Source organism: Scyliorhinus torazame, chromosome 7 (assembly GCF_047496885.1).
Source record: "Scyliorhinus torazame isolate Kashiwa2021f chromosome 7, sScyTor2.1, whole genome shotgun sequence".
Classification (NCBI taxonomy): domain Eukaryota; kingdom Metazoa; phylum Chordata; class Chondrichthyes; order Carcharhiniformes; family Scyliorhinidae; genus Scyliorhinus; species Scyliorhinus torazame.
Window position 1 is genome coordinate 169,194,987 of NC_092713.1, and position 24,729 is coordinate 169,219,715.

The following is a 24,729-nucleotide window of genomic DNA, read 5'->3' on the forward strand; positions in this document are numbered from 1 at the left end:
AGAACAAAGAGCGGATCCTGAACTGGGCAAAGAGCGCGATGGGGTGCAAGTGAGAAAGACATTCCATCCGCTTACACCAGCACATTGGTGCTGACCTGGCCAAGCGTCGGGTAGACTTCATCGGGGCCAAATCCACGGTTGACAAAAGTGGGGTGCAATTTGGCATGCTCTGTCCTGCCAAACTGTGGGTCACGTACTATACTTTGATGTGCAAAGAATTATACTTTCATGTGCTGAAGGCGGCCAACAAGTTTGCCCAGAAAAATGGAGTGGACAAGCAACAATGGAACATAGAACATAGAAAATACAGCACAGAACAGGCCCTTCGGCCCACGATGTTGTGCCGAACCTTTGTCCTAGATTAATCATAGATTATCCTTGAATTTACAGTGCAGGAGGCCATTCGGCCCTTTGAGTCTGCACCGGCTCTTGGAAAGAGCACCCTACCCAAACTCAACACCTCCACCCAATACCAAGGGCAATTTTGGACACTAAGGGCAATTTATCATGGCCAATCCACCTAACCTGCACATCTTTGGATGTGCAGGTTAGGTGGATTGGCCATGATAAATGAGGGCAATGGCCAAAGGAGCTGAGAGGGGCAGGGGCAACCACATGTAGAAGGGAGGGTAAGGAGAGGTAAATCGGGGAATCTGACTGTTAGGGGAGCAGATACAGTACCGAACAAGCTGATGTGCAGAGGTACAGTGAGGGAGGAGGCCACGGCGCACTTCCTGGGAGGGAGGGAGCGCCTAGCAGGAGAGCGGAGAAAGACAGGAGTTCAGGGGAAACAAAGGGTGAGAAGGGGAGCAGCGCAAGAGTACGGGGGTACAGGTGGATGGGGGGGGGGGGGGGGGGGGAGAAATGCTGGTTGCAACAGGTTACATGTGGCGATGGCAAAAAAAGGAAGTAGTCGGTGGCCATCTTGAATGGCCTGTGAACTATGGCAGGCCCGGACTTTTTTGTCATAAGGAAAAAGGCGGAATACTCCACGATTGTAACCTCCAACCATTCGACACATTACATGGACGTGAGGGTGGCAAAAGGCTGGGCTCAACGCCTCCCATGGAGGCTAGATACAGTTCTCCTCGCCGATAGGAAATTCTGCACAAAGATATTCCAAGCCATCGACAGTTATGTAACCTGCAATCAAAATGGAGAGGACTCACCCTCCACGTTTTAGAAGGCACTGAATGCAGTGATCAGGGGAGGAAATCATAGCGTATAGGGCCCTTAGGGACAGGAAAGAAAGGGCAGCCAAGCAGCAGTTGATCGACTCCAGACTGGAGGTGGATCAGTGGTACTCCACGCCCCAATTGTGGAACTGCTGGTGATGAAAAATCTGCAGATGGAATTTGATCTGCTCTCCACAGGGAAGGCAGTCCACCAGCTCCGCCCGGCATGAGGGGCCTTCTACAAACATGGAGACAAGGCCAGCCACAAGCTGGTGCACCAGCTAAGAAAACAAGCTGCTGCAAAAGTGATAATGCAAATCAGGGACAGAAATGGTAAGATGGTGGCAGATCCGAACGAGGTGAAAAAGGCCGTTGCAAACTTTCACTGAAGCCTGTATACCTCCGAACCAACGGAGGGGGATTCGAAGATGAAGCAGTTCCTCGACACACTGGACATACTGGTGGCGGGGGAGGACAGGAAACAAGGGCTGGAAGCATCACCAGGGCTGGCAAAATTGTGGAATGAGTTAATTCTATGCAGTCAGGGAAAGCGCCAGGTCTGGATGGGTTCCCGGCAGACATTTACAAAAGATTTGCAGCAGCACTGGCCCTGCACTTGCGGGAGATGTTCAACGACTCACTGGCAAAGGGACCTTGGCGCCCATACTGGCTAAGCCTCGATCTGACTGATCCCTAAAAAGGACAAGGACCCGACGCGAGTGTGGATCGTACAGACCCATCTCTCTCTTAAACACTGATGCAAAAATTCTGGCGAAAGCTTTGGTGAAGTGCCTGGAGAGTTGCCAGAAGTGATTGTGGAAGATCAGACCGGGTTTGTCAAGGGCAGCAGCCAACAGCGAACATCAGACGCCTGCTGAATGTAATAATGGCCACATCCGGGGAGAGGACACCAGAGGTGATCGTCTCTCAGGAGCTGTGAAAGCCTTTGATTGAGTAGAATGGAGGTACCTCATGGAGGTGCTTGAACGGTTTGGGTTTGGAACAGGGTTCATCGTGTGGGTGAAGCTCCTGTACAGCGCTCCCATGGCGAGCCTGCAGACAAACGCCACCAGCTCGGTGTACTTTTGGCTGCATTGGGGAACGAGGCAGGGGTGCCCTGCATTCCTGCTCCTGGTTGCACTGACAATCGAGCCACTGGCCATTAGATCGGCAGAGTGGTTGACGGGCATTCGGAGGGGAGATAGGGAGCACAGAATTTCGCTCTATGCCAATGACCTGGTCCTCTATGTGTTGAATCCCTGGCCAGCATGGGAAAGATAACAGGACTCCTCAGGGAATTCAGTGCCTTCCCCGGTTACAAACTGAAACTGGGGAAGAGAGAAATCTTCCCGGTGAACCTCCCGAGAAGGAGAACCGGAGCTGAAAGGACTACCGTTTAAGGTGATCCAGACCAAGTACAGGTAACTGGGGATACAAGTGGCCCACAATTGAACGAGGCTCCATGAGTGGCACCTCGCCAGCCTGGTGCAGGTGGTGAAGGGAGACCTGCAAAGATGGGACTCACTCCTTCTTCCGCTAGCAGGAACAGGACAGCGAGGGGGGAAGAATCCCTAGGATTCAAAAGACCATCTAACAGTGAGGGTGGGCGGCACTTGGGTCACAAATGCGGAGAGGGTGAGGGAGTGGTTGGAGGAGGCGGACTGGGTCTGAATGGACGAAGCCTCCTGCATGAGGACGTCCCACCGGGCACTGGTCATCATCTCATTCCCAGTCGCTCCGCACACACTCAGGAGCCCGATGGTAGTGGCCACACTGGAACCAGTTCAGGTGCATGTCTATAGAGGCCCTTATCTGTAACAACTATAGGTTCACACTGGCAAAATGGACGCACATTTGGGAATGGAGGAATGACAGAGGGCCACTGAGAGTAAAGGACATGTATGTGGACAGTAGACTGGTGACCCTGGGGAACGTTTGGAGAAACTCCAATTCCCGAAAGGGAACAAGATCATATATCTGCAACTGCGTGACTTTCTTCGCAAGGGGACAAGAATGTTCCCCCAGCTACCTGGACCCCGCCCCCCCCCAGCCTGCACATGGAAAACCGGAGAGGTGGAATTTTCCTAACCTCCCTTGAGAACACAAAAGGGCAACAAGATTTCCCCCATCAGAAACTGTGCACGTTTAAAGAAAGTCAAGAGTTCTAGCATGGACTGTAAATAACAGCATGTAAGCACGGGAACCATGGTCACAGGCAAAGTGATAACTGTTTGTACAGATGTATATGCAACTATTGTTGCCTAGTTTCTTCGTTTATGTATTTGCCAATGGCGCTGTTTTGTTTTGTTATGTATACAAATCTTTTTACCAAATGTTAAAATTCCAATAAAAATATTTTTCAAAACAGAATCACACAGAACAGACCGACAGCAGCAGAAACCCTGTCGCGATCAGGGAACATGGAACCAAGTGGCTCAAGGCAGACTCAAAGCTTGACATTCAGGACTTACCCTGTAAGGCGGCCTAATCTGGTTGGGATGAGGGTTCACGGTGTAGTAGTTTTCAGGAACATAGCGTTCTCTGGGCTCTGTGATGTAGTTGGCGACTGCAGATGGCATATCGACTGGTATAGGGCTGTTTCGCATGTCCTCCCTCGTATAGGACTGTGGAGGGTGGTACACCCGGCGACCACCGTAATGCGCCGGGTACATTCCTGACACCGGCTGTGCCAGTGGGTACTGCTGAGGGCTGGAGTACTGAGAACTTCCCATCCTCTCTGAAATGTAGGCTGGGTAATGGTCCTGGTACTGAAGAGTGGAAGGGGGCATTGGAGCTTCCGCAACGTTGTTAGCCCGTCTATACTGTGGCACGTATGGAGTCACAGATCCTGAAGAGTGGTGAGGATAGTAAAGATCTGAAAAAACAGAAAGAGATTTCAGCAAAACGTACAACCTGACAATAGTTTACAACACACACATGGATACTGCCAGAACTGATTGATACCAAAGAGTGGCTGAAATCTAACTGAGGGTTTCAGCAGGTTTACACACAGAAAATAAACACCCGAGTTTATATAGCATCTTCTATAACCTCAGAACATCGCTGAGCACTTTCCAGCCAATTATGTATTTTTGAAGTGCGATTCCGGTTGTAATACAGGAAATACTGCAGAGCTGTAGGACATTCCTCCGGGGAAAGGTGAACAGCCAGAGGTTATGGTCCATATTGGTACCAATGATTAAGTAGGAAGGGGGATATGGTCCTGCAATCAGAATTTAGGGAGCTTGGTTGCAAATGAGCAAGCAAGACCTAAAATGTAGTAATCTCCAGATTACACACCAATGCCATGTGCAAGTGACAACAGAAATGGGAGGATAAGGCAGAAGAATGTGTGGCTAGAAAGATGGAGGGAGGGTTTAAGATTCCTTGAACACTGGGACTGGCGCTGGGGAGATGGCACCTGTAAAAGCCGAATGGGTTGCACCGGAATAGAGTTGGGACTGAGTTCATAGCGGGACGTTTTGTGAGTGTTGTTGGGAGGGCTTTAACTCGGCAGGGGTGTGGAAACCAAGAGAAAATATTAGAGAGGAAATACCCAGATGCACAAAATACTGGGAGAGACAGATGGCACTAGCATAGAGAATAGTAAGTTAATAGGTGGATAAAAGCAAATTACTGCGGATGCTGGAATCTAAAACGAAAGAGAAACTGCTGGAAAATCTCAGCAAGTCTGGCAGCATCTGTCGGGAGAGAAAAGAGCTAACGTTTCGAGTCCAATGACTCTTTGTCAGCTTTGACAAAGAGTCATCGGACTCGAAACGTTAGCTCTTTTCTCTCCCTACAGATGTTGCCAGACTTGCTGAGATTTTCCAGCAGTTTCGCTTTCGAATTTAATAGGTGGAGTCGAAGTAAGGGAGAAAGTAACGACGTCTAAATCAAGGTTACTATGCGTGTGTGTGAATATGCGGAGTATCGGGAATAAGATTGGGGAGTTACAGGCGCAGATTGCGATGTTGAAATATGATGGCGATAATAGAGACCAAGGAGGGGCGAGACTGGGTGTTAAATATTCATGGCTACAGGATGTTCAGAAAAGATAGGAAAGGAAGGAAAGGGGGGTGGGGGCGGCATTGGTCAAGGAGAGCACTGCAGTACTGGAGAAAGTGGAGGTCCCAGAGGGTTCAAGGACAGAATCGATTTGGCTGGAGCTAAGGAACAAAAATGGGGCAATTACATTGCTCAGTGCCATCTATAGACCATCAACTAGTGAGGAGGATGTAGAAAAACAAATCTGCAGGGAAATTACAGACATTATTGTGTAGTGATAATGGGGGACTTTAATTACCCGAATGTAGTCTGGGACGGGCAGATTGTAAAGGGCGGAGAGAGGCAAATATTCCTAGATTGTGTTCAGGAAACGTTTCTACAGCAGTTTGTGTTGTCCAACGAGACAGGATGCACTGTTGGAGCTGGTTCTTGGAAATGAGGAAGTAGATCAAGTGTCAGTTGGGGAACATTTAGGAAGCAGTGACCAATGTTTTGCAAGATTTCGGATGGTAATAGATAATACAAAGGATATCTAGATTAAAAATAGTTAACCAGGGAAGAGCTGACTTCAATGGGGCAAGAATGGAGCTTCACCGGATAGGCTGGAATGAAGTGGTGGCGATAAAAACTCCAGCTACTTTCAAAAGAGAAATGACCCGGAAACAGTCAAGAAATATTCCTTAAAAGGGAAAGGTAGGGAAACAAATAGAGAGCTCCCGGATGAAAAGGAGATAGAAAGGAAGCTAAAGAAGACAAAGTGTGCTTATGATAGTTGTCAGGTAGAAAATACACTCGAGAACCAAGAGGAATAGTGAAGATTCAGAGGGTAGGTGAAAAAGCACATTAGAGAAATGAAGAGGAATTATCAGAAAAGTCTGACAGCCAACATAAAGGGTCTTCTTCAGCAATGTAAATCGTAAAAGAATGGTAAAAGGAGAAGGGGTGGTTAAGGGCCTAAAAGGGGAGTTACACATGGAAGTATTAAATTAAATACTTTGCAACCGTCTTTACCAAGGAGGTAGATACTGTCCAGGCCACGATGACAGAAGGGGTCAAAATTGATAAGGAAGGGGGCAGCACTGCAGTCTCACGGCACCAAGGTCCCAGGTTCGATCCCGGCTCTGGGTCACTGTCCATGTGGAGTTTGCACATTCTCCCCGTGTTTGCGTGGGTTTTGCCCCCACAACACAAAGATATGTGAAGTGTGTCTACTTCAATGCCAGGAGTATACGAAATAAGGTAGGGGAACTGGCAGCATGGGTTGGTACCTGGGACTTCGATGTTGTGGCCATTTCGGAGACGTGGATAGAGCAGGGACAGGAATGGATGTTGCAGGTTCCGGGGTTTAGGTGTTTTAGTAAGCTCAGGGAAGGAGGCAAAAGAGGGGGAGGTGTGGCGCTGCTAGTCAAGAGCAGTATTACGGTGGCGGAGAGGATGCTAGATGGGGACTCATCTTCCGAGGTAGTATGGGCTGAGGTTAGAAACAGGAAAGGAGAGGTCACCCTGTTGGGAGTTTTCTATAGGCCTCCAAATAGTTCTAGGGATGTAGAGGAAAGGATGGCGAAGATGATCCTGGATGAGCGAAAGTAACAGGGTAGTTATTATGGGAGACTTTAACTTTCCAAATATTGACTGGAAAAGATATAGTTCGAGTACATTAGATGGGTCGTTTTTTGTTCAGTGTGTGCAGGAGGGTTTCCTGACACAGTTTGTTGACAGGCCAACAAGAGGTGAGGCCACATTGGATTTGGTTTTGGGTAATGAACCAGGCCAGGTGTTGGATTTGGAGGTAGGCGAGCACTTTGGGGACAGTGACCACAATTCGGTGACGTTTACGTTAAGGATGGAAAGGGATAAGTATACACCGCAGGGCAAGAGTTATAGCTGGGGGAAGGGAAATTATGATGCCATTAGACGTGACTTGGGGGGGATAAGGTGGAGAAGTAGGCTGCAAGTTTTGGACACACTGGATAAGTGGAGCTTGTTCAAGGATCAGCTATTGCGTGTTCTTGATAAGTATGTACCGGTCAGGCAGGGAGGAAGGTGCCAAGCGAGGGAACCGTGGTTTACCAAAGAAGTGGAATCTCTTGTTAAGAGGAAGAAGGAGGCCTATGTGAAGATGAGGTGTGAAGTTTCAGTTGGGGCGATGGATAGTTACAAGGTAGCGAGGAAGGATCTAAAGAGAGAGCTAAGACGAGCAAGGAGGGGACATGAGAAGTATTTGGCAGGAAGGATCAAGGAAAACCCAAAAGCTTTCTATAGGTATGTCAGGAATAAGCGAATGACTAGGGACAGAGTAGGACCAGTCAAGGACAGGGATGGGAAGTTGTGTGTAGAGTCTGAAGAGATAGGCGAGATACTAAATGAATATTTTTCGTCAGTATTCACTCAGGAAAAAGATAATGTTGTGGAGGAGAATGCTGAGCTCCAGGTAAATAGATTAGATGGCATTGAGGTAAGTAGGGAAGAGGTGTTGGCAATTCTGGACAGGCTGAAAATAGATAAGTCCCCGGGGCCTGATGGGATTTATCCTAGGATTCTCTGGGAGGCCAGGGAAGAGATTGCTGGACCATTGGCTTTGATTTTTATGTCATCATTGGATACAGGAATAGTGCCAGAGGACTGGAGGATAGCAAATGTGGTCCCTATGTTCAAAAAGGGGAGCAGAGACAACCCCGGCAACTATAGACCGGTGAGCCTCACGTCTGTAGTGGGTAAAGTCTTGGAGGGCATTATAAGAGACAAGATTTATAATCATCTAGATAGGAATAATATGATCAGGGATAGTCAGCATGGCTTTGTGAAGGGTAGGTCATGCCTCACAAACCTTATCGAGTTCTTTGAAAAGGTGACTGAACAGGTAGACGAGGGTAGAGCAGTTGATGTGGTGTATATGGATTTCAGCAAAGCGTTTGATAAGGTTCCCCACGGTAGGCTATTGCAGAAAATACGGAGGCTGGGGATTGAGGGTGATTTAGAGATGTGGATCAGAAATTGGCTAGCTGAAAGAAGACAGAGGGTGGTGGTTGATGGGAAATGTTCAGAATGGAGTTCTGTCACAAGTGGAGTACCACAAGGATCTGTTCTGGGGCCGTTGCTGTTTGTCATTTTTATCAATGACCTAGAGGAAGGCGCAGAAGGGTGGGTGAGTAAATTTGCAGACGATACTAAAGTCGGTGGTGTTGTCGATAGTGAGGAAGGAAGTAGCAGGTTACAGAGGGATATAGATAAGCTGCAGTGCTGGGCTGAGAGGTGGCAAATGGAGTTTAATGTAGAGAAGTGTGAGGTGATTCACTTTGGAAGGAAAAACAGGAATGTGGAATATGTGGCTAATGGAAAAGTTCTTGAAAGTGTGGATGAGCAGAGGGATCTAGGTGTCCATGTACATAGATCCCTGAAAGTTGCCACCCAGGTTGATAGGGTGGTGAAGAAGGCCTATGGAGTGTTGGCCTTTATTGGTAGAGGGATTGAGTTCCGGAGTCAGGAGGTCATGTTGCAGCTGTACAGAACTCTGGTACGGCCGCATTTGGAGTATTGCGTACAGTTCTGGTCACCGCATTATAGGAAGGACGTGGAGGCTTTGGAACGGGTGCAGAGGAGATTTACCAGGATGTTGCCTGGAATGGAGGGAAAATCTTATGAGGAAAGGCTGATGGACTTGAGGTTGTTTTCGTTAGAGAGAAGAAGGTTAAGAGGAGACTTGATAGAGGCATACAAAATGATCAGAGGGTTAGATAGGGTGGACAGTGAGAGCCTTCTCCCGCGGATGGAAATGGCTAGCACGAGGGGACATAGCCTTAAACTGAGGGGTAATAGATATAGGACAGAGGTCAGGGGTAGGTTCTTTACGCAAAGAGTAGTGAGGCCGTGGAATGCCCTACCTGCTACAGTAGTGAACTCGCCAACATTAAGGGCATTTAAAAGTTTATTGGATAAACATATGGATGATAATGGTATAGTGTAGGTTAGATGGCTTTTGTTTCGGTGCAACATCGTGGGCCGAAGGGCCTGTACTGCGCTGTATTGTTCTATGTTCTATGTTCTATGCAGGGTAGGTGGATTGGACACGCTAAATTGCCCCTTAATTGGAAAAAATGAATTAGGTACTCTAAATTTTTTTAAAAATTGATAAGGAAGGAATATTTAATAAATCGACTGTCGATGATGAAAGTTGACAAGGCATCGAGACCAGATGAAATACATCCAAGAATATTGAAGGAAGTGAGAATGGAAATTGCCGGAACGCTGGCCTTAACCTCCGAGTCTTCTCTCGACTCAGGGGCGGTGCCAGAAGACTGCGGAATTGAAAATGCTTAGCCCTTGTTCAAAAAAGATTGGAAGGATCAACCCAGAAATTACAGACCAGTCAGTTTAACATCAGTAGGGTGGAAACTTCTAGAAACATTTATTTGGGATAGAATTTGTAGTCACATGGAAAAAAGCAGGTTGATTAAGAGGAGCCAGCATGGATTCCTAAAGGAGAAATCATGGGCGTGATTCTCCATTCCCACGCCGGTTGGGAGAATCGCCTGGGCCGCCAAAATGTTCCCCCGACGCTGGTGCGACGCCCTCCCGCGATTCTCCCAAGCGGCGGGAACGGCCCCGTCGACTTCCGCGGGCCGCAGGCCGGAGAATCGCCCGAGACACCCAAAATGGCGATTCTCCGGCACCCCTGCTATTCTCAGGCCCGGATGGGCCGAGCGGCCAGCCCAAAACGGCGGGTTCCCCCCGGTGCCGTCCACACCTGGTCGCTGCCGTCGTGGAACAGCGCGGGAACGCTGGGGGGGGGGGGGGGAAAGAGAGGAGATCCTGCACCGGGGGGGGGGGGGGGGTACCTCAAATGTGGGGCGGCCCGCGATCGGTGCCCACCGATCGTCGCGCCGTCCTCTCTGAAGGAGGACCTTCTTTCTTCCGCCGCCCCGCAAGATCCGTCTGCCATCTTCTTGCGGAGCGGACTCGGAGAGGACGGCAACCACGCATGCGCGGGTGACGCCTGTTATGCGGCGCCGCCTTTACGCGGCGACAAGGCCTGGCGCGTGTAGATGACGCGGCCCCGCTCCTAGCCCATTAACGGGCCCTGAATCGATCGGGATAGGGTCCGTTTCGCACCGTCATGAACCTCGACGGCGTGGGCACTTCGGTGCGGGAGTAGAGAATCCCGCCCCATGTTTACCTAACTTGCTGCGGATTTGTGAGGAGGTAGCATCAAGTGTAAATGAGGGTGTTGATGCGGTGTACATGGACTTTCAGAAGGCATTCAATACAGTGCCACAGACTTGAGAGAAAAGTTATAGCTCATGGAAAAAAAGAACAGTAGCAACGTGCATACAAAATTGGCTGAAAAATGGAAACAGAGGGTAATGGTTAATGGATATTTTCAGGCTGGAGGAAGGTTTGTAGCGGTGTTCGTCAGGAGTCAGTATTGAGACCCTTGTTTTTCCTGATTTATATTAATGACCTAGATCTTGGTGTGCAGGGGACAATTGCAAAATTTGCAGATGACACAAAATTTGGAAGCATTTTGTAAGTTGTGAAGAGGACAGTGTAGAACTTCAAAAGGGCAGAGATAACGATAGAGTGGGCAGTTGACGGCAGATGAGGTTCAATGTGGAGAAGTGTGAGGTGTTGCATTTTGGTAAGAAGAACATGGAGCGACGATATAAAATAAAGGGGAGCAGGAATTTCATGCATGAAGAGGGACCAGAGTGTATATGTGGAGAGATCATTGAAGGCGGCGGGCCAGGTGGAGAGATCAGTTAATAAAGGAGATAGTATTCCGGGCTTTATTAATAGGGACAGAGTACAGGAGCAAAGAGGTTATGCTGAACTTATACAAGACATTAGTTAGACCTCAGCTGGAATAGTGTGTACAATTCTGGGTACCACACTATAGGAATGATGTGCGTGCATTGAAGAGAGTGCAGGAAATGTTCACAAGAATGGTTCCAGGGATGAGAAACTTCAGTTATGAGAATTATTTGGAGAGGTTGGGACAGTTGTTTTTGGAGAGAAGAGGCTAAGAGGAGATTGATAAAGATGTTCAAAATCATGAGAGGGCTGGACAGAGTAGATAGGGAGAAACTGTTCCCCTCGTAAAAGGATCAAGAACAAGAGGGCACAGATTTAAAGTGATTTGCAAAAGAAGCAAATGTGGGAAAAAACTTTTTCACACAATGGGTGGGTTGGGCCTGGAATGCACTGCCTGGAATGTGTGGTGGAGGCAGGTTCAATCAGGGCAGGCATTCAAGAGGACATTAGATGATTATTTGAATAGAAACAATGTGTATGGGTACAGGGAAAAGATAGGGGAATGGCACTTAGTCATGAGTCTCGTTTGGAGAGCCAGTGCCGATCCGATGGATTGAATGGCCTCATTCTGCACCGCGACATTCTGAGATAACACAGCCAATTTGAGTACAGTACGAAGTCTTACAACACCAGGTTAAAGTCCAACAGGTTTGTTTCGATGTCACTAGCTTTCGGAGCGCTGCTCCTTCCTCAGGTGAATGAAGAGGTATGTTCCAGAAACACATATGTAGACAAATTCAAAGATGCCAAACAATGCTTGGAATGCGACCATTAGCAGGTGATTAAATCTTTACAGATCCAGAGATGGGGTAACCCCAGGTTAAAGAGGTGTGAATTGGATCAAGCCAGGACAGTTGGTAGGATTTTGCAGGCCAGATGGTGGGGGATGAATGTAATGCGACATGAATCCCAGGTCCCGGTTGAGGTCGCACTCATGTGTGCGGAATTTGAGTACAGACAGAAATACGGTAATGACCAGATAATCTGTTGTAGTGATGGGATAAATATCAGCCAGCACACCTGCTCGTCTTCAAAACGGTATCATGGGATCTTTCGTGTCCACTTGGGAGGGTAGACATGGTCTTGGTCTCAACTCGAAAATCAGCACCTCTGGCAGTGCAGCGCTGGAGCATCATTCTAAATTGTTTATGTTAATATTTCATATTACAGATATATCATAGAATAGCAGGTCTCCAGGAGCTATAGGCTGGCATCTAAATGAGACATTTATATATTGAATAATAGATAACCATCTTACATCCAGCTGAGATAGCAGACAGGACCACAGAGTAATGTCTGACCAACAACACAGAAGGTTCTGATGCATTTCCAAATGGATCTGTGATCTGCCCTGTCTCAAACTGTTTGAACAAACACGACTCAGTGTCAATGAAGACAGTGGGTGCTGCAAAATTAAATGATCCACAGGGGAATGGGTGGGGCAAGGTTTGGGATAGAGGTCATTCTTCACAGGGATGTGATTCTTCACAGGGATCTTCTTGTGATGCAGGGTCGAACTGAGGGATGAGATTCTCTTCCAGAGACTGAGAGACCTGCTCTCGGTTTGTAATCACCCGACTGCAGCACCACCTTGTGGGCACAGTGTAGAACACAGGGGAACACAAGTTTTTTATTGAAAGTTCCGCCACTGAAAAGACATACATCGATACATACATAGAAGATAGGAGCAGGAGGAGGCCTTTTGGCCCTTCGAGACTGCTCCGAACATTCTACAGTCCTCCCTCTGGCACCCTCCAGAAAATGGATCCTCTCCCACTGCCCACTTCCCAAATATCAGTGTGATCATCTGCTGCTACCAGCCTCCCGATTCAGGTTCCCAGCAAGTCACATTTGTGTCAGCCATGATCCTATGGATTGGCGGAACAGGCTCGAGAGGCCAAATGGCCTACTCCTATACCTAATGGTTTTATGGCACCATGCAAGTGCCAGGCATCTCCAACAAGAGACAATCGTCTCTTGACATTCAATGGCATTACCATCACTGAATCCCCTCTATCAACATCCTGGGGGTTACCATTGATCAGAAACTGAACTGGACTAGCCACATTAATACTGTGGCTACCAAAGGTCAAAGTCTAGGAATCTTGTGACTAGTAACTCACCTCCTGACTCCCCAAAGCCTGTGCACCATCTACAAGGCACAAGTCAGGAGTGTAATGGAATACTGTCCACTTCCCTGGATGAGTGCAGCTCCAACAACACTCAAGAAACTCAACACCATCCAGCAGCCCGCTTGATTGATTCCCCATCCACCATCTCCAACATTCACTCCCTCTACCACTGATGCACAGTGGAAGCCGTGAGTATCATCGACAAGATGCACTGGAGGAACTCATCAAGGCTCCTTCGACAGCACCTTTCGAACTCTCAAAACCTACCACTAGGACAAGGGCAGCAGATACCTGGGAACACCACCACTGCAAGTTCTCCTCCATGTCACTCACCATCCTGACTTGGAAATATGTTGCCATTCCTTCACTGTCACTGGGTGAAAATCATAAGATGCAGCAACAGAAGTAAGCCATTCGGCCTATCGAGTCTGCTCCGCCATTCAATGAGGCCATGACTGATCTGATATGGTAATCCTGGAACTGCTCCCTAACAGCATGGTGAATGTACCTAAACCCCAGGACTGCTCCCTAACAGCATGGTGAATGTACCTAAACCCCAGGACTGCTCCCTAACAGCATGGTGAATGTACCTAAACCCCAGGACTGCTCCCTAACAGCATGGTGAATGTACCTAAACCCCAGGACTGCAGTGGTTCAAGAAGGCAGCTCACCCCCACCTTCTCAAGGCCAACTAGGGATGGGCAATAAAAATGCTGGTCTAGCCAGGCACACCCACACCTAGCATAACAATAAAAAAATAATCTTTTTGTGCATCTTGAACTTGCTGGTTCTGGAACGCACAGTAATCTCAATCACTTTATCCAGGAATGATTTATCTATTATCTCAAGGATGTTTGACTTATCTTTTCTCTCAGCCTTCCCTGCTCCAGGCAAACAATCCCTGATTCCTCATGGATCAGATGTCGCGGTTTAATTGTCCTTCTCTGCACTGCCATGGAGACCCTTGTTGTGGTAACCATAGTTCCTGAGGTGTCTTGCATGGACTCGTTACCTATCTTTAGCTAACGGGGAGCACACCCAAGAGCTGGTGGGTTTTGGGTGCTCCTCCCACATCAGGCACTCCTGTTTTCAGCCCTTGCCCCTGATCCGTTACACCAGCCCCATGATAGTCAACGCTGTTTTCACAAGGGATCTACTACTTACTTGGTGGATACTGTGCTGCCTCATAGGAAGCAGCAGAGGTTCGCGGGTCCTGGTAGTACACGTCTGGCTGCTGAGTGGGTGGGTACATCTGCGAACCCCGCGGCACCATTTGAATTGGCTTGGGGACTGGCATGGGTGGCAGCTCGGCACTGATTCGGGGTGGCACAGAGAGAGCGTTGAGGGGCAAGGCACCGAGAGAGCTCTTCTGGGGCATTTCCATCCTGCTGAAGGACAGGGGAGAGAAAGTGTTAGTTTGAGGCAACCTCGAGAGATCCACTTACACACGAGAGCAAGGGCAGAAGGAAACTGCTCATGATCTGCACCTCACTTACCTCCCTTTGCTCCACATCTCTCGACACTCACACACATGGATATTGGTGAGCCTATCTTTGTCAAAACTTGAACGTAGTTCCTTTCCCAGATCTCAGAATATTTATACTCATTTTAGTTCATTTCTTTAACCAGAATCTGTAGTTCCACAAATAAAGCATCCATAGACTCTCAGCTTCTCATGCACAGGGAGACTACTGTGACCAGGGCCTTGTTGGGACTTGTGTGCTCAGCAGATACTGTTGATTTGGGGTGTTGAGGTTGTCTTTATATAATTAGGAGGGGGGTTGGGGAAATGTTCTTTAAAGAAGGTAAGATTTGGGAGGTGGGAGTTTTAGATTGTTAAGGCTTTGGAGTTATGGAGATAGCTTGCGATGGATCAGAGGCTGACATCTGTGCAGCTACCTCATATGTTACCTGTGGTAACTGCTATTGACCACTCCAGTTGCAACTAGATATCTAACTCTGACGATACGGGGGAGGCAATCTTGTGATCTGGGGCTTGTACAGTGCGAGAGCTTTGGCAGAGGTTTTCCCTTGTTTTTGGGTGATTGCTGGCAACGACACCCATTACTGCTCACCATTAGCTGAAACTTAGACAAAAGATGACTTGCATTTCTATAGCACCTTTCACAACAGACGCGGGGAATGACTCACAGAGTTACGGAGGCCATTTGGCCCATTGTATCTGCACACTGGCTCTCCAGATTATGACTTAGTGCCATTCCCCTGTAGCTCTGCACATTGTTTATATTCAAATAATCATCCAATGCCCTCTTGAATGCTTCGATTAAACCTGCCTCCAACATGTGCTCAGGCAGTGCATCCCAAACCCAAACCACTCGCTGTGTGAAAAAGTTTTTCATCACATCACATTTACTTCTTTTGCAAATTATCTTAAATCTGTGCCCTCTTGTTCGTGATCCCTTTACGAATGATAACAGTCTCTCTATCTACTCTGCACAGCCCCGCTCATGATTTTGATTATCTCTATCAAATCTCTCCTCAGCCTTCTTCTCTCCAGGGAGAACAGTCCCAATCTCTCCAAATCTATCCTCATAACTGAAGTTTTTCATCCCTGGACCTCAGGACGTCGATACTGATTGGTGGGTAAATACTGACCAGGATACCAGAGAGAACTCCTCTGTTCTTCTTCTAAATAATACCAAGTGATCTATTATCCAGAGATGGTGTTGGTGGGTCTTCAGCTCGAAACATTGCAGTCCTTGCGGTGATGGTGCTCATTCTTAAACTTCAGAGCAATTGTTTATAGCGAAACCACTTTAGAAGTCATGAAGAATTAACCACAGAGTGTGGGACTGCAGTCTCAGGAATAGCTGACCATGTATGGAGAGCAGGTTTCCCTGCCTGGGAGCTTTTTTACTGTGGTACACCACAAATGACCAGATTTATTGAATCCAACGTCACAACTTGCCACAGTGGGATCTGAATTATTCAACTAGAACTGGGTTATGGTTACGTTACTGGGCTGGTAATCCAGAGGTTTGGGCTAATAATCCAGAGCAATTTGTTAAAATTCCATTTAAAGACGGTTTGAGAACTTTGAGTATCTCAAAGCTGGATGGTCTAAGTGAAAGCGACTACGAAACGGTCAGACTGTTTTAAGAACTCTAATTGGTTCAGCAACCTCCTGTAGGAAAGGAACCCTGACATTATTGTGAGATTGGAGCCTTTACGTGACTCCTGTCCCACACCAATGCAGCTGACTCTTAACTGGCTTTAGCCACACCACACAGACTACATTGGTTCACCACCACCTTTGAGGGAAACTAGGGGTGGGCAAGCAACAGTGGCCTTGCCAGTGACAGCTCCATCCCATGATCAAGTAAAATCACCAGAATTATAACTGGGCTAAACAGATTAAACAGGTTGGATAGACCAGGCTTGTACTTGCTGGAATACAGAAGATTAAGAGGTGGGTGATCTAATCAAGATGGTCAGTGGATTTGATAGGGCAGAAAGAGATTTCCTCTGGTGGGTCCCAACTTTAAAATTAAGGAGGCCACCCGGGTCAGGAAGCATTTCCTCACACAAAGGGCTGTGGAAATCCGGAACCCATTCTCTCTCCCAAAAATCTATTGAGGCTGGGGCCTGACTGAGTTTTCAAAATGGTGGTCATGAGTCAGGAACCAAGACAGATGGGTGGATTTAGTATACAGATCAGCCATGATCTAATTGAACGGGGGAAACAGACTAAAGGGGCTAAATGGCCTCCTCCCACTGCTCGTTTAGTACTTCATTTGCACAAGTCTCGGGTGGCACAGTGGTTAGCACTGTTACCTCAGCGCTAGGGACACTGGTTCAGTTGCGGCCTTGGATGACTGGCACATTCTCCCTGTGTCTGCATGGGTTTCCTCTAGGTGCCCTGATTTTCTCCCACAGTCCAAAGATGTGAAGGTTAGGTGGATTAGTCATGGTAAATTGTTCCTTAATGTCCAAGAAAGATGTGCAGGTTAGGTTAAGGGGTTATTGGGATTAAGCGGGGGAGTGGGCTTGGGTGGGATGCTCTTTCAGAGGGTCGGTGCAGACTCGATGGACGAATGGCCTCTTTGTAGGATTCTATGACTCAATTTAGCCACTTGAGTGAGTCTTTCAGGCCCATTTCTTTCACCTGTCCCTCTCCTATAAGCAGTGTATAAAAACCAGCTCTGTTTCTGCGTCCCTCGAATGGAAGGAAGGTTGAGCTGGATTTTTTTTTTTTCCAGAGATGCTGAGAATGTGGAGCTCACTGCCACAAGGAGTAACTGAAACAGTTGCGCTACTTTGGTTTGTTGTAGTCAGACTCAAAAAGAACAAAGAGAAGGTGGGCCAGGATTTCACTAAGCAACCGGGCAGAAACAACTTCTCCCACAGAAACTGCACTGCTATTTCCCTGGCAACCTGACTTGCAACAACACCCCCCTCTCATCACCACCCCCACAAACCAGGCAGCAAGTGTGACGCCCCACAGACTCAGCATGTCACTCCTGCTTACGCAGTTTTGTCAGAAGCATTCAGACCCACCGTTCACACGCTGTCGATACTCCTGTTGGCTTCAGAGTAAATGCTCACACCCTCCCCAATCTCACCAACCCCAAATAGCCCTACATCACCATATTGTTAACCATGCCAATACGTTTCCTGTCCCATTTCAAATGGGCACATTGACACCCAGCTCCAGCGATTATACACACTCGTTCTCATCATTGAAAAGCCTTCACACCCCAGCTCATGGGTCACATTCTCTCATTTGACCAATGTCAGCTGAGGCATCATGGATCATACTGTCTTGCTCCTGAATCAGAGGGCCCTGGGTTCAAGTCCAGCTCTGGGCAGTTTGAGCACAGAATCCAGACTGACACTCTCTCTGCAGTACTGAGGGAGTGCTGAAATGTCAGAGGTGCTGTTTCTCAGAGGGTGACATTATTTTTCAGAAGAGCAAGGCAAGTTCTCCTTGGTGACGTGAGCAAATATTTATTCCTCAACCAACGCTGATAATTATCTGTCCTTTTTGTTTTTGCTGTTTGTGGGATCTTCCTATGTGCAAATGGTTGCCGTATTTTCTGTATTACAGCAATGACACTTCAAAAGTACTTCATTGGCTGCAGTGCGCATTGGGAAGCCTGAGGTTGTGAAGGGTGCTATATATAATGCAGGCTCTCTCCTTTAATGGCTTTCTAGGTTTGAATGGGCCCTGGAAACATGCAGCGTAAACTAGTTTTTCTGACACGCTGACTAAAAGCCAAGTGAAACTCTTCCAATGGGAGGAAAAATGCTTTTTGAAAATGAGTAGGGTCTGGAATGCATGACCTGAGAGTGTAGTGGAGGGAACCAGTTGTGGGTTTAAAACGGGGATCAGATACTTTTCCGAAGTTAAAGGATTTGCAGGACTACATTGAAAGGATGGGGGATTAGAGAAACTGCTCTCGCAGAGAGCTGGCACGGACATGACAGCTGAATAGCCTCCTTTCTGTTCAATAACCATTCTATGATTGAACCTTGCAAGGTGATCCCCCCTCTGGGACAGAGGGCATGATCGTGGTGGAGAGTGGCTGGATGTTGCAGAGTGACTTCCATCAGAGGCAGTGTTGCGATTCCCACCTGCCTGATGACTAAAATAGGTGATGGACTCTGTGGTTGTGTTAAGAGCACTTTATGGTGGAAGTTAAAGAGTTTCCTTACGAGTCAGGTGGAGATCCCGACACTGATCCCGGCGCACTCATGCTCATGTCACTCATCTTGCCCGGCTTCATGGCGATGTCGTAGGCACAGTCAGTCCCGCGGGAGATCAGTTGGGCGATGCTGTTGCTCGCTGCCACCATGCCATTCTGAATGGACACAGGTTTCGTGCCAGTTTCCAAGGAGCCCTCGTCTGATAAGGCGCTGGAATTGACCGACATCACCCCTCCGACCTTGCTGAGCTGGGTAAGGGACTGGCTGAGGGACCGGCCAGCTGCTAACCTCTTGTTCCGCATGCGAAATCTGGAGGAGAGAGACGTCATCGAGAGGTCAAACGGGGAAGGTGCAACAGGTTATTGGCTGGTTTGGTTTGATCCACCCAACGAGACTGGTTTGGGCATTGCCGGGGGATGGGGATGGGGTGGTTGGGGCATTGGGGAGAAAGGGGAACATTTCTGGCCCTAGGAATTGCTCACTGCAGCATGCGGTAAACTGCTTACAATGGATTTTCAGCAGTGAATGCAGGGAAATCTCCTGCTGCTCCAATGATTGAGAAAGTCTTTAGAATTCTAATATTAGTTATAAATTAGGATTGCTCACTGGATTTCTGCAGACTGCCTCAGATTCGGAGTAGTATTAAGGTTAAAGCCCGTCCGTATTGCCCTGCAATGAAACACAAATCTCCCGGGTCGCCAAGGTGAGCAAAATCCAGGAAACAAAATTCACAGGAGCATGGCAACAAAAGTCACATTACTACATGTAAGCAGCAGCTACACATGGCAGCACGGTAGCATGGTGGTTAGCACAATTGCTTCACAGCTCCAGGGTCCCAGGTTCGATTCCCGGCTTGGTTCACTGTCTGTGCGGAGTCTGCACGTTCTCCCCGTGTGCGCGTGGGTTTCCTCCGGGTGCTCCGGTTTCCTCCCACAGTCCAAAGATGTGCAGGTTAGGTGGATTGGCCATGCTAAATTGCCCTCAGTGTCCAAAATTGCCCTTAGTTTGGGTGGGGTTACTGGGTTATGGGGATAGGGTAGAGGTGTAGGCTTGGGTAGGGTGCTCTTTCAAAGAGCCGGTGCAGACTCGATGGGCCGAATGGCCTCCTTCTGCACTGTAAATTCTATGATTCTATGATTGTCGGTGCTATATAAATGCAGTCACTTGACTGATAGCCAAATATCATCCAGTTGGGTAAGAATGAGTTCCCGAATGCCTGGTCTGTCCCGAGGATGCATTTATCAGATAACCAATGGAGGAGTGAGTGTGAGTGTGGGGCAGGTCGTCATGCGATAGGTACAAACAGGGCTGGCAGTTCAAAGCAGAATTCCCTTTTCTTTATGTGCAACTAGAAGCTGTTGTTGGGCAATCAGGTCCACACATATGGTGACAAACTACGGCAATTACACTGGCTTTCAGTCAAACGTTAAATACATTTTAGTTTAAAAATATTAGCACTCACCTCACTAGTCTTCATTAGCTATCTAATCCACAAATAATCTACTCAATTTGGGTTTTGCCAGGGTTACTTGGTTTCAGTCCTCAGTACAGCCTTGTTCCAAACATGGACAGAAGAGCTGAACTCAAGAGATGAGGTGAGATCGAGGCAACATTTGACCAAATGTGGCATCAAGGAGCCTGAGCAAATAGAAGTCGACAGAACCAGAGGAAATTCTCCACTGGCTAGAGTCATACCTAACACAAAGGAAGCTGTCTGTGATTATCATAGATTATCACAGAATTTACAGTGCAGAAGGAGGCCATTCGGCCCATCGAGGCTGCACCAGCTCTTGGAAAGAGCACCCTACCCAAGGTCAACACCTCCATCCTATCCCCATAACCCAGTAACCCCACCCAACACTAAGGGCAATTTTGGACACTAAGGGCAATTTATCATGGCCAATCCACCTAACCTGCACACCTTTGGACTGTGGGAGGAAACCGGAGCACCCGGAGGCAACCCACGCACACACGGGGAGGATGTGCAGACTCCGCACAGACAGTGACCCAAGCCGGAATCGAACCTGGGACCCTGGAGCTGTGTAGCAATTGTGCTATCCATAATGCTACCGTGCTGCCCCTGAGATTGTTGGAGGCCAACATCTTAGTCCCAGGACATAGTTGCAGGGTAAAGCTGCAGAGTAAAAATTACTGCAGATGCTGGAATCTGGAAAAAAAAAAGTAAATACTGGACAATCTGACAGTATCTGTGGAGGCGGAAGGGAGCTAATGTTTTGAATACGTGTTAGCTCTCTTCTCTCTCTACAGGTGCTGTCAGACAACACTGCAGGGGTTCCTTATAGTATCCCAGGCCCAACCACTTTCAGCTGCTTCATCAATGACCTTCCCACCATCGCCGGGTTTGAGAGTGGGGATGTTCACTGATGATTGCAGTGTTCACCATGTGATGAATGTGGGAAATTTGTACATACAGCCTTGCATCCGTTGCAGTCATGTTATTAAAAGACTTGGGTTAAGGTATCCAGATTAAAAGTGTCTGTTAAAAGTGTAGTAAGAAGTTTTACAACACCAGGTTAAAGTCCAACAGGTTTGTTTCGATGTCACTAGCTTTCGGAGCGCTGCGCCTTCCTCAGGTGAATAAAGAGGTATGTTCCAGAAACATATATATATATAGACAGATTCAAAGATGCCAGACAATGCTTGGAATGCGAGCATTAGCAGGTGATTAAATCTTTACAGATCCAGAGATGGGGTAACCCCAGGTTAAAGAGGTGTGAATTGTGTCAAGCCAGGACAGTTGGTAGGATTTCGCAGGCCAGTTGGTGGGGGATGAATGTAATGCGACATGAATCCCGGGTCCCGGTTGAGGCCGCACTCATGTGTGCGGAACTTGGCTATAAGCTTCTGCTAGGCGATTCTGCGTTGTCGCGCGTCCTGAAGGCCGCCTTGGAGAACGCTTACCCGGAGATCAGAGGCTGAATGCCCTTGACTGCTGAAGTGTTCCCCGACTGGAAGGGAACATTCCTGCCTGGTGATTGTCGCACGATGTCCGTTCATTCGTGTCGCAGCGGCTGCATGGTCTTGCCAATGTACCACGCTTCGGGACATCCTTTCCTGCAGCGTATGAGGTAGACAACTTTGGCCGAGTCGCACGAGTATGTACCGCGTACCTGGTGGGTGGTGTTCTCACGTGTAATGGTGGTATCCATGTCGATGATCTGGCACGTCTTGCAGAGATTGCCATAGCAGGGTTGTGTGGCGTCGTGGTCATTGTTCTGAAGGCTGGGTAGTTTGCTGCAAACAATGGTTTGTTTGAGGTTGCGCGGTTGTTTGAAGGCAAGTAGTGGGGGTGTGGGGATGACCTTGGCAAGATGTTCATCTTCATCGATGACGTGTTGAAGGCTGTGAAGAAGATGTCGTAGTTTCTCCATTCCGGGAAAGTACTGGACGACGAAGGGTATTCTGTCGGTTGTGTCCCATGTTTGCCTTCTGAGGAGGTCGGTGCGACAACTGCCAATCTCCAGATGCAATTCTGCAACTCATCCGCTTCATTCTGGATCACAACGTCTTCACCTTCACCAAGATTGGCAGTTGTCACACCAACCTCCTCAGAAGACAAACATGGGACACAACCGACAGAATACCCTTCGTCGTCCAGTACTTTCCCGGAGCGGAGAAACTACGACATCTTCTTCACAGCCTTCAACACGTCATCGATGCAGATGAACATCTTGCCAAGGTCACCCCACACCCCCACTACTTGCCTTCAAACAACCGCGCAACCTCAAACAAACCATTGTTTGCAGCAAGTTTGCACCCAGCCTTCAGAACAATGACCACGACACCACACAACCCTGCCATGGCAATCTCTGCAAGACGTGCCAGATCATCGACATGGATACCACCATTACACGTGAGAACACCACCCACCAGGTACGCGGTACATACTCGTGCGACTCGGCCAAAGTTGTCTACCTCATACGCTGCAGGAAAGGATGTCCCGAAGCGTGGCATATTGGCGAGACCATGCAGACGCTGCGACAACGAATGAACGGACATTGTGCGACAATCACCAGGCAGGAATGTTCCCTTCCAGTTGGGGAACACTTCAGCAGTCAAGGGCATTCAGCCTCTGATCTCCGGGTAAGCGTTCTCCAAGGCGGCCTTCAGGACGCACGACAACGCAGCATCGCCAAGCAGAAGCTTATAGCCAAGTTCCGCACACATGAGTGCGGCCTCAACCGGGACCTGGGATTCATGTCGCATTACATTCATCCCCCACCATCTGGCCTGCGAAATCCTACCAACTGTCCTGGCTTGACACAATTCACACCTCTTTAACCTGGGGTTACCCCATCTCTGGATCTGTAAAGATTTAATCACCTGCTAATGCTTGCATTCCAAGCATTGTCTGGCATCTTTGAATCTGTCTATATATATGTTTCTGGAACATACCTCTTCATTCACCTGAGGAAGGAGCAGCGCTCCGAAAGCTAGTGACATCGAAACAAACCTGTTGGACTTTAACCTGGTGTTGTAAAACTTCTTACTGTGCTCACCCCAGTCCAATGCCGGCGTCTCCACATCATATTAAAAGTGTGATTCAGGAGTTAACAGCTAGGCAGGCTGTGATTCCACTCATGGGAGGGGCTGGGTCTGTTTTTAGTTTTGTTTCCAGCTGTGCCCTGTGTCTGTGGTTTATTGTTTATTTTGAAGATTCTGCCATGGGTTCTAAGGAAAAGAATTTCTCACCCTGACTTCTGAAAGCTTCTCCAAAGACTTTGTGAATAAATTTGTAAGCCACTAAGTGAAATTTTAGTAGTGGATGGGAAAGTATAGTCAAAGACCTTTCTTTATTTCTTTAAGAACTGTTTAACTGCTAATTGAAAAGCTGTTTTCCCTTGGGTGTGAATGAGGTTAATCCTGTGTTGTTAATAAAGATTGTTTTAATATAAGAGATCCCTAGTTGTCAGTGGAATCACTTCTGGAGCGAAGTATCCTTTTCTCACAGTTTACAAATTGAAAGTTTGTTGGGGTCTAATATAAATTGGGGGTCTGGTCCGGCACTGTAACAATTACCATATGCAACCTCTCAGACAATTAAGTGGTTCGTGCCCAGATGCAGCAAGACCTGGGCAATATTCAGGGTTAAACTGTGGCATCTAACATGCGGCCCACACAAGTGCGAAGCAGCAAAGACCTCCTTTTGACATACAGCAGCATTATCATTGTTGAATCCCCACAATTATCATTTTGCAGGGTCGACATTGACCAGAACCCTAACTGTATCAGCTACAAATATACCCATGAGAAGCTGGCTATTCCACAGTGAGTGGCGCACCTCCCCATCAATATTCCCTTCAATCTTTTCATATTGTGCACTGCCTGTTCATTTCAATGCACGCTGCCATTAAATTCTTTTGCATGGTCCTGCATGTGTACTACCCTGAAAAGGACAGCTTGCCAGTGGCCTATGTTGCTGCACATCCATCACCTTAGAAGAAACATTGTCCCTGACGGCCCAAAGCCACACGTCAGGAGTGTAATGGAATACTCCCCACTTGCTTGGATGAGTGCAGCTCCAACAACACTCAAGAAGCTCGACATCCAGGGCAAGGCAGCCCTACTTAATTGACCATCCCATCCACTACCTTAAACATTCACTCCCTCCACCACCGACGCACAGTAGCAGCAGTGTGTACCATCTACAAGATGCACTGCAGCAACTCACCAAGGCTCCAATATTACCTTCCAAACGTGCAGCTTCTACCAACTAGAAGGACAAGGGCAACAGATAGCTGGGAACACCACCATTTGCAAGTTTCCCTCCAAACCACACACCATCCTGACTTGGGAATGTATTGTTGTTCCTTCACTGTTGCTGGGCCAAAATCTTGGAAAAAATGTTGGCCTTTGCTTCCTTGGTAGCCCGGAGATGGATATTGCTAGCGTGGAGGGATTCAAAACCCCCAAAATCA

General features: G+C 48.0%; 1 protein-coding gene across 10 annotated transcripts in view; it reads right to left on the reverse strand.

Annotated features, from left to right (window-relative positions):
• Positions 1-24,729, reverse strand: part of LOC140426702 (roquin-1-like) — a 311,609-nt gene that overhangs the window by 59,976 nt on the left and 226,904 nt on the right. For 7 of the 10 annotated variants that reach the window (XM_072511781.1, XM_072511780.1, XM_072511783.1 and 4 more), the window contains 3 exons: positions 18,800-19,099; positions 14,288-14,511; positions 3,647-4,050 (listed from right to left, as the gene is read on the reverse strand). In XM_072511781.1, the coding sequence (XP_072367882.1) occupies positions 3,647-4,050; positions 14,288-14,511; positions 18,800-19,099 (928 nt within the window). The remainder of the gene's footprint in view (positions 1-3,646; positions 4,051-14,287; positions 14,512-18,799; positions 19,100-24,729) is intronic. The other 3 variants (XM_072511787.1, XM_072511789.1, XM_072511788.1) reach the window with 3 other exon arrangements.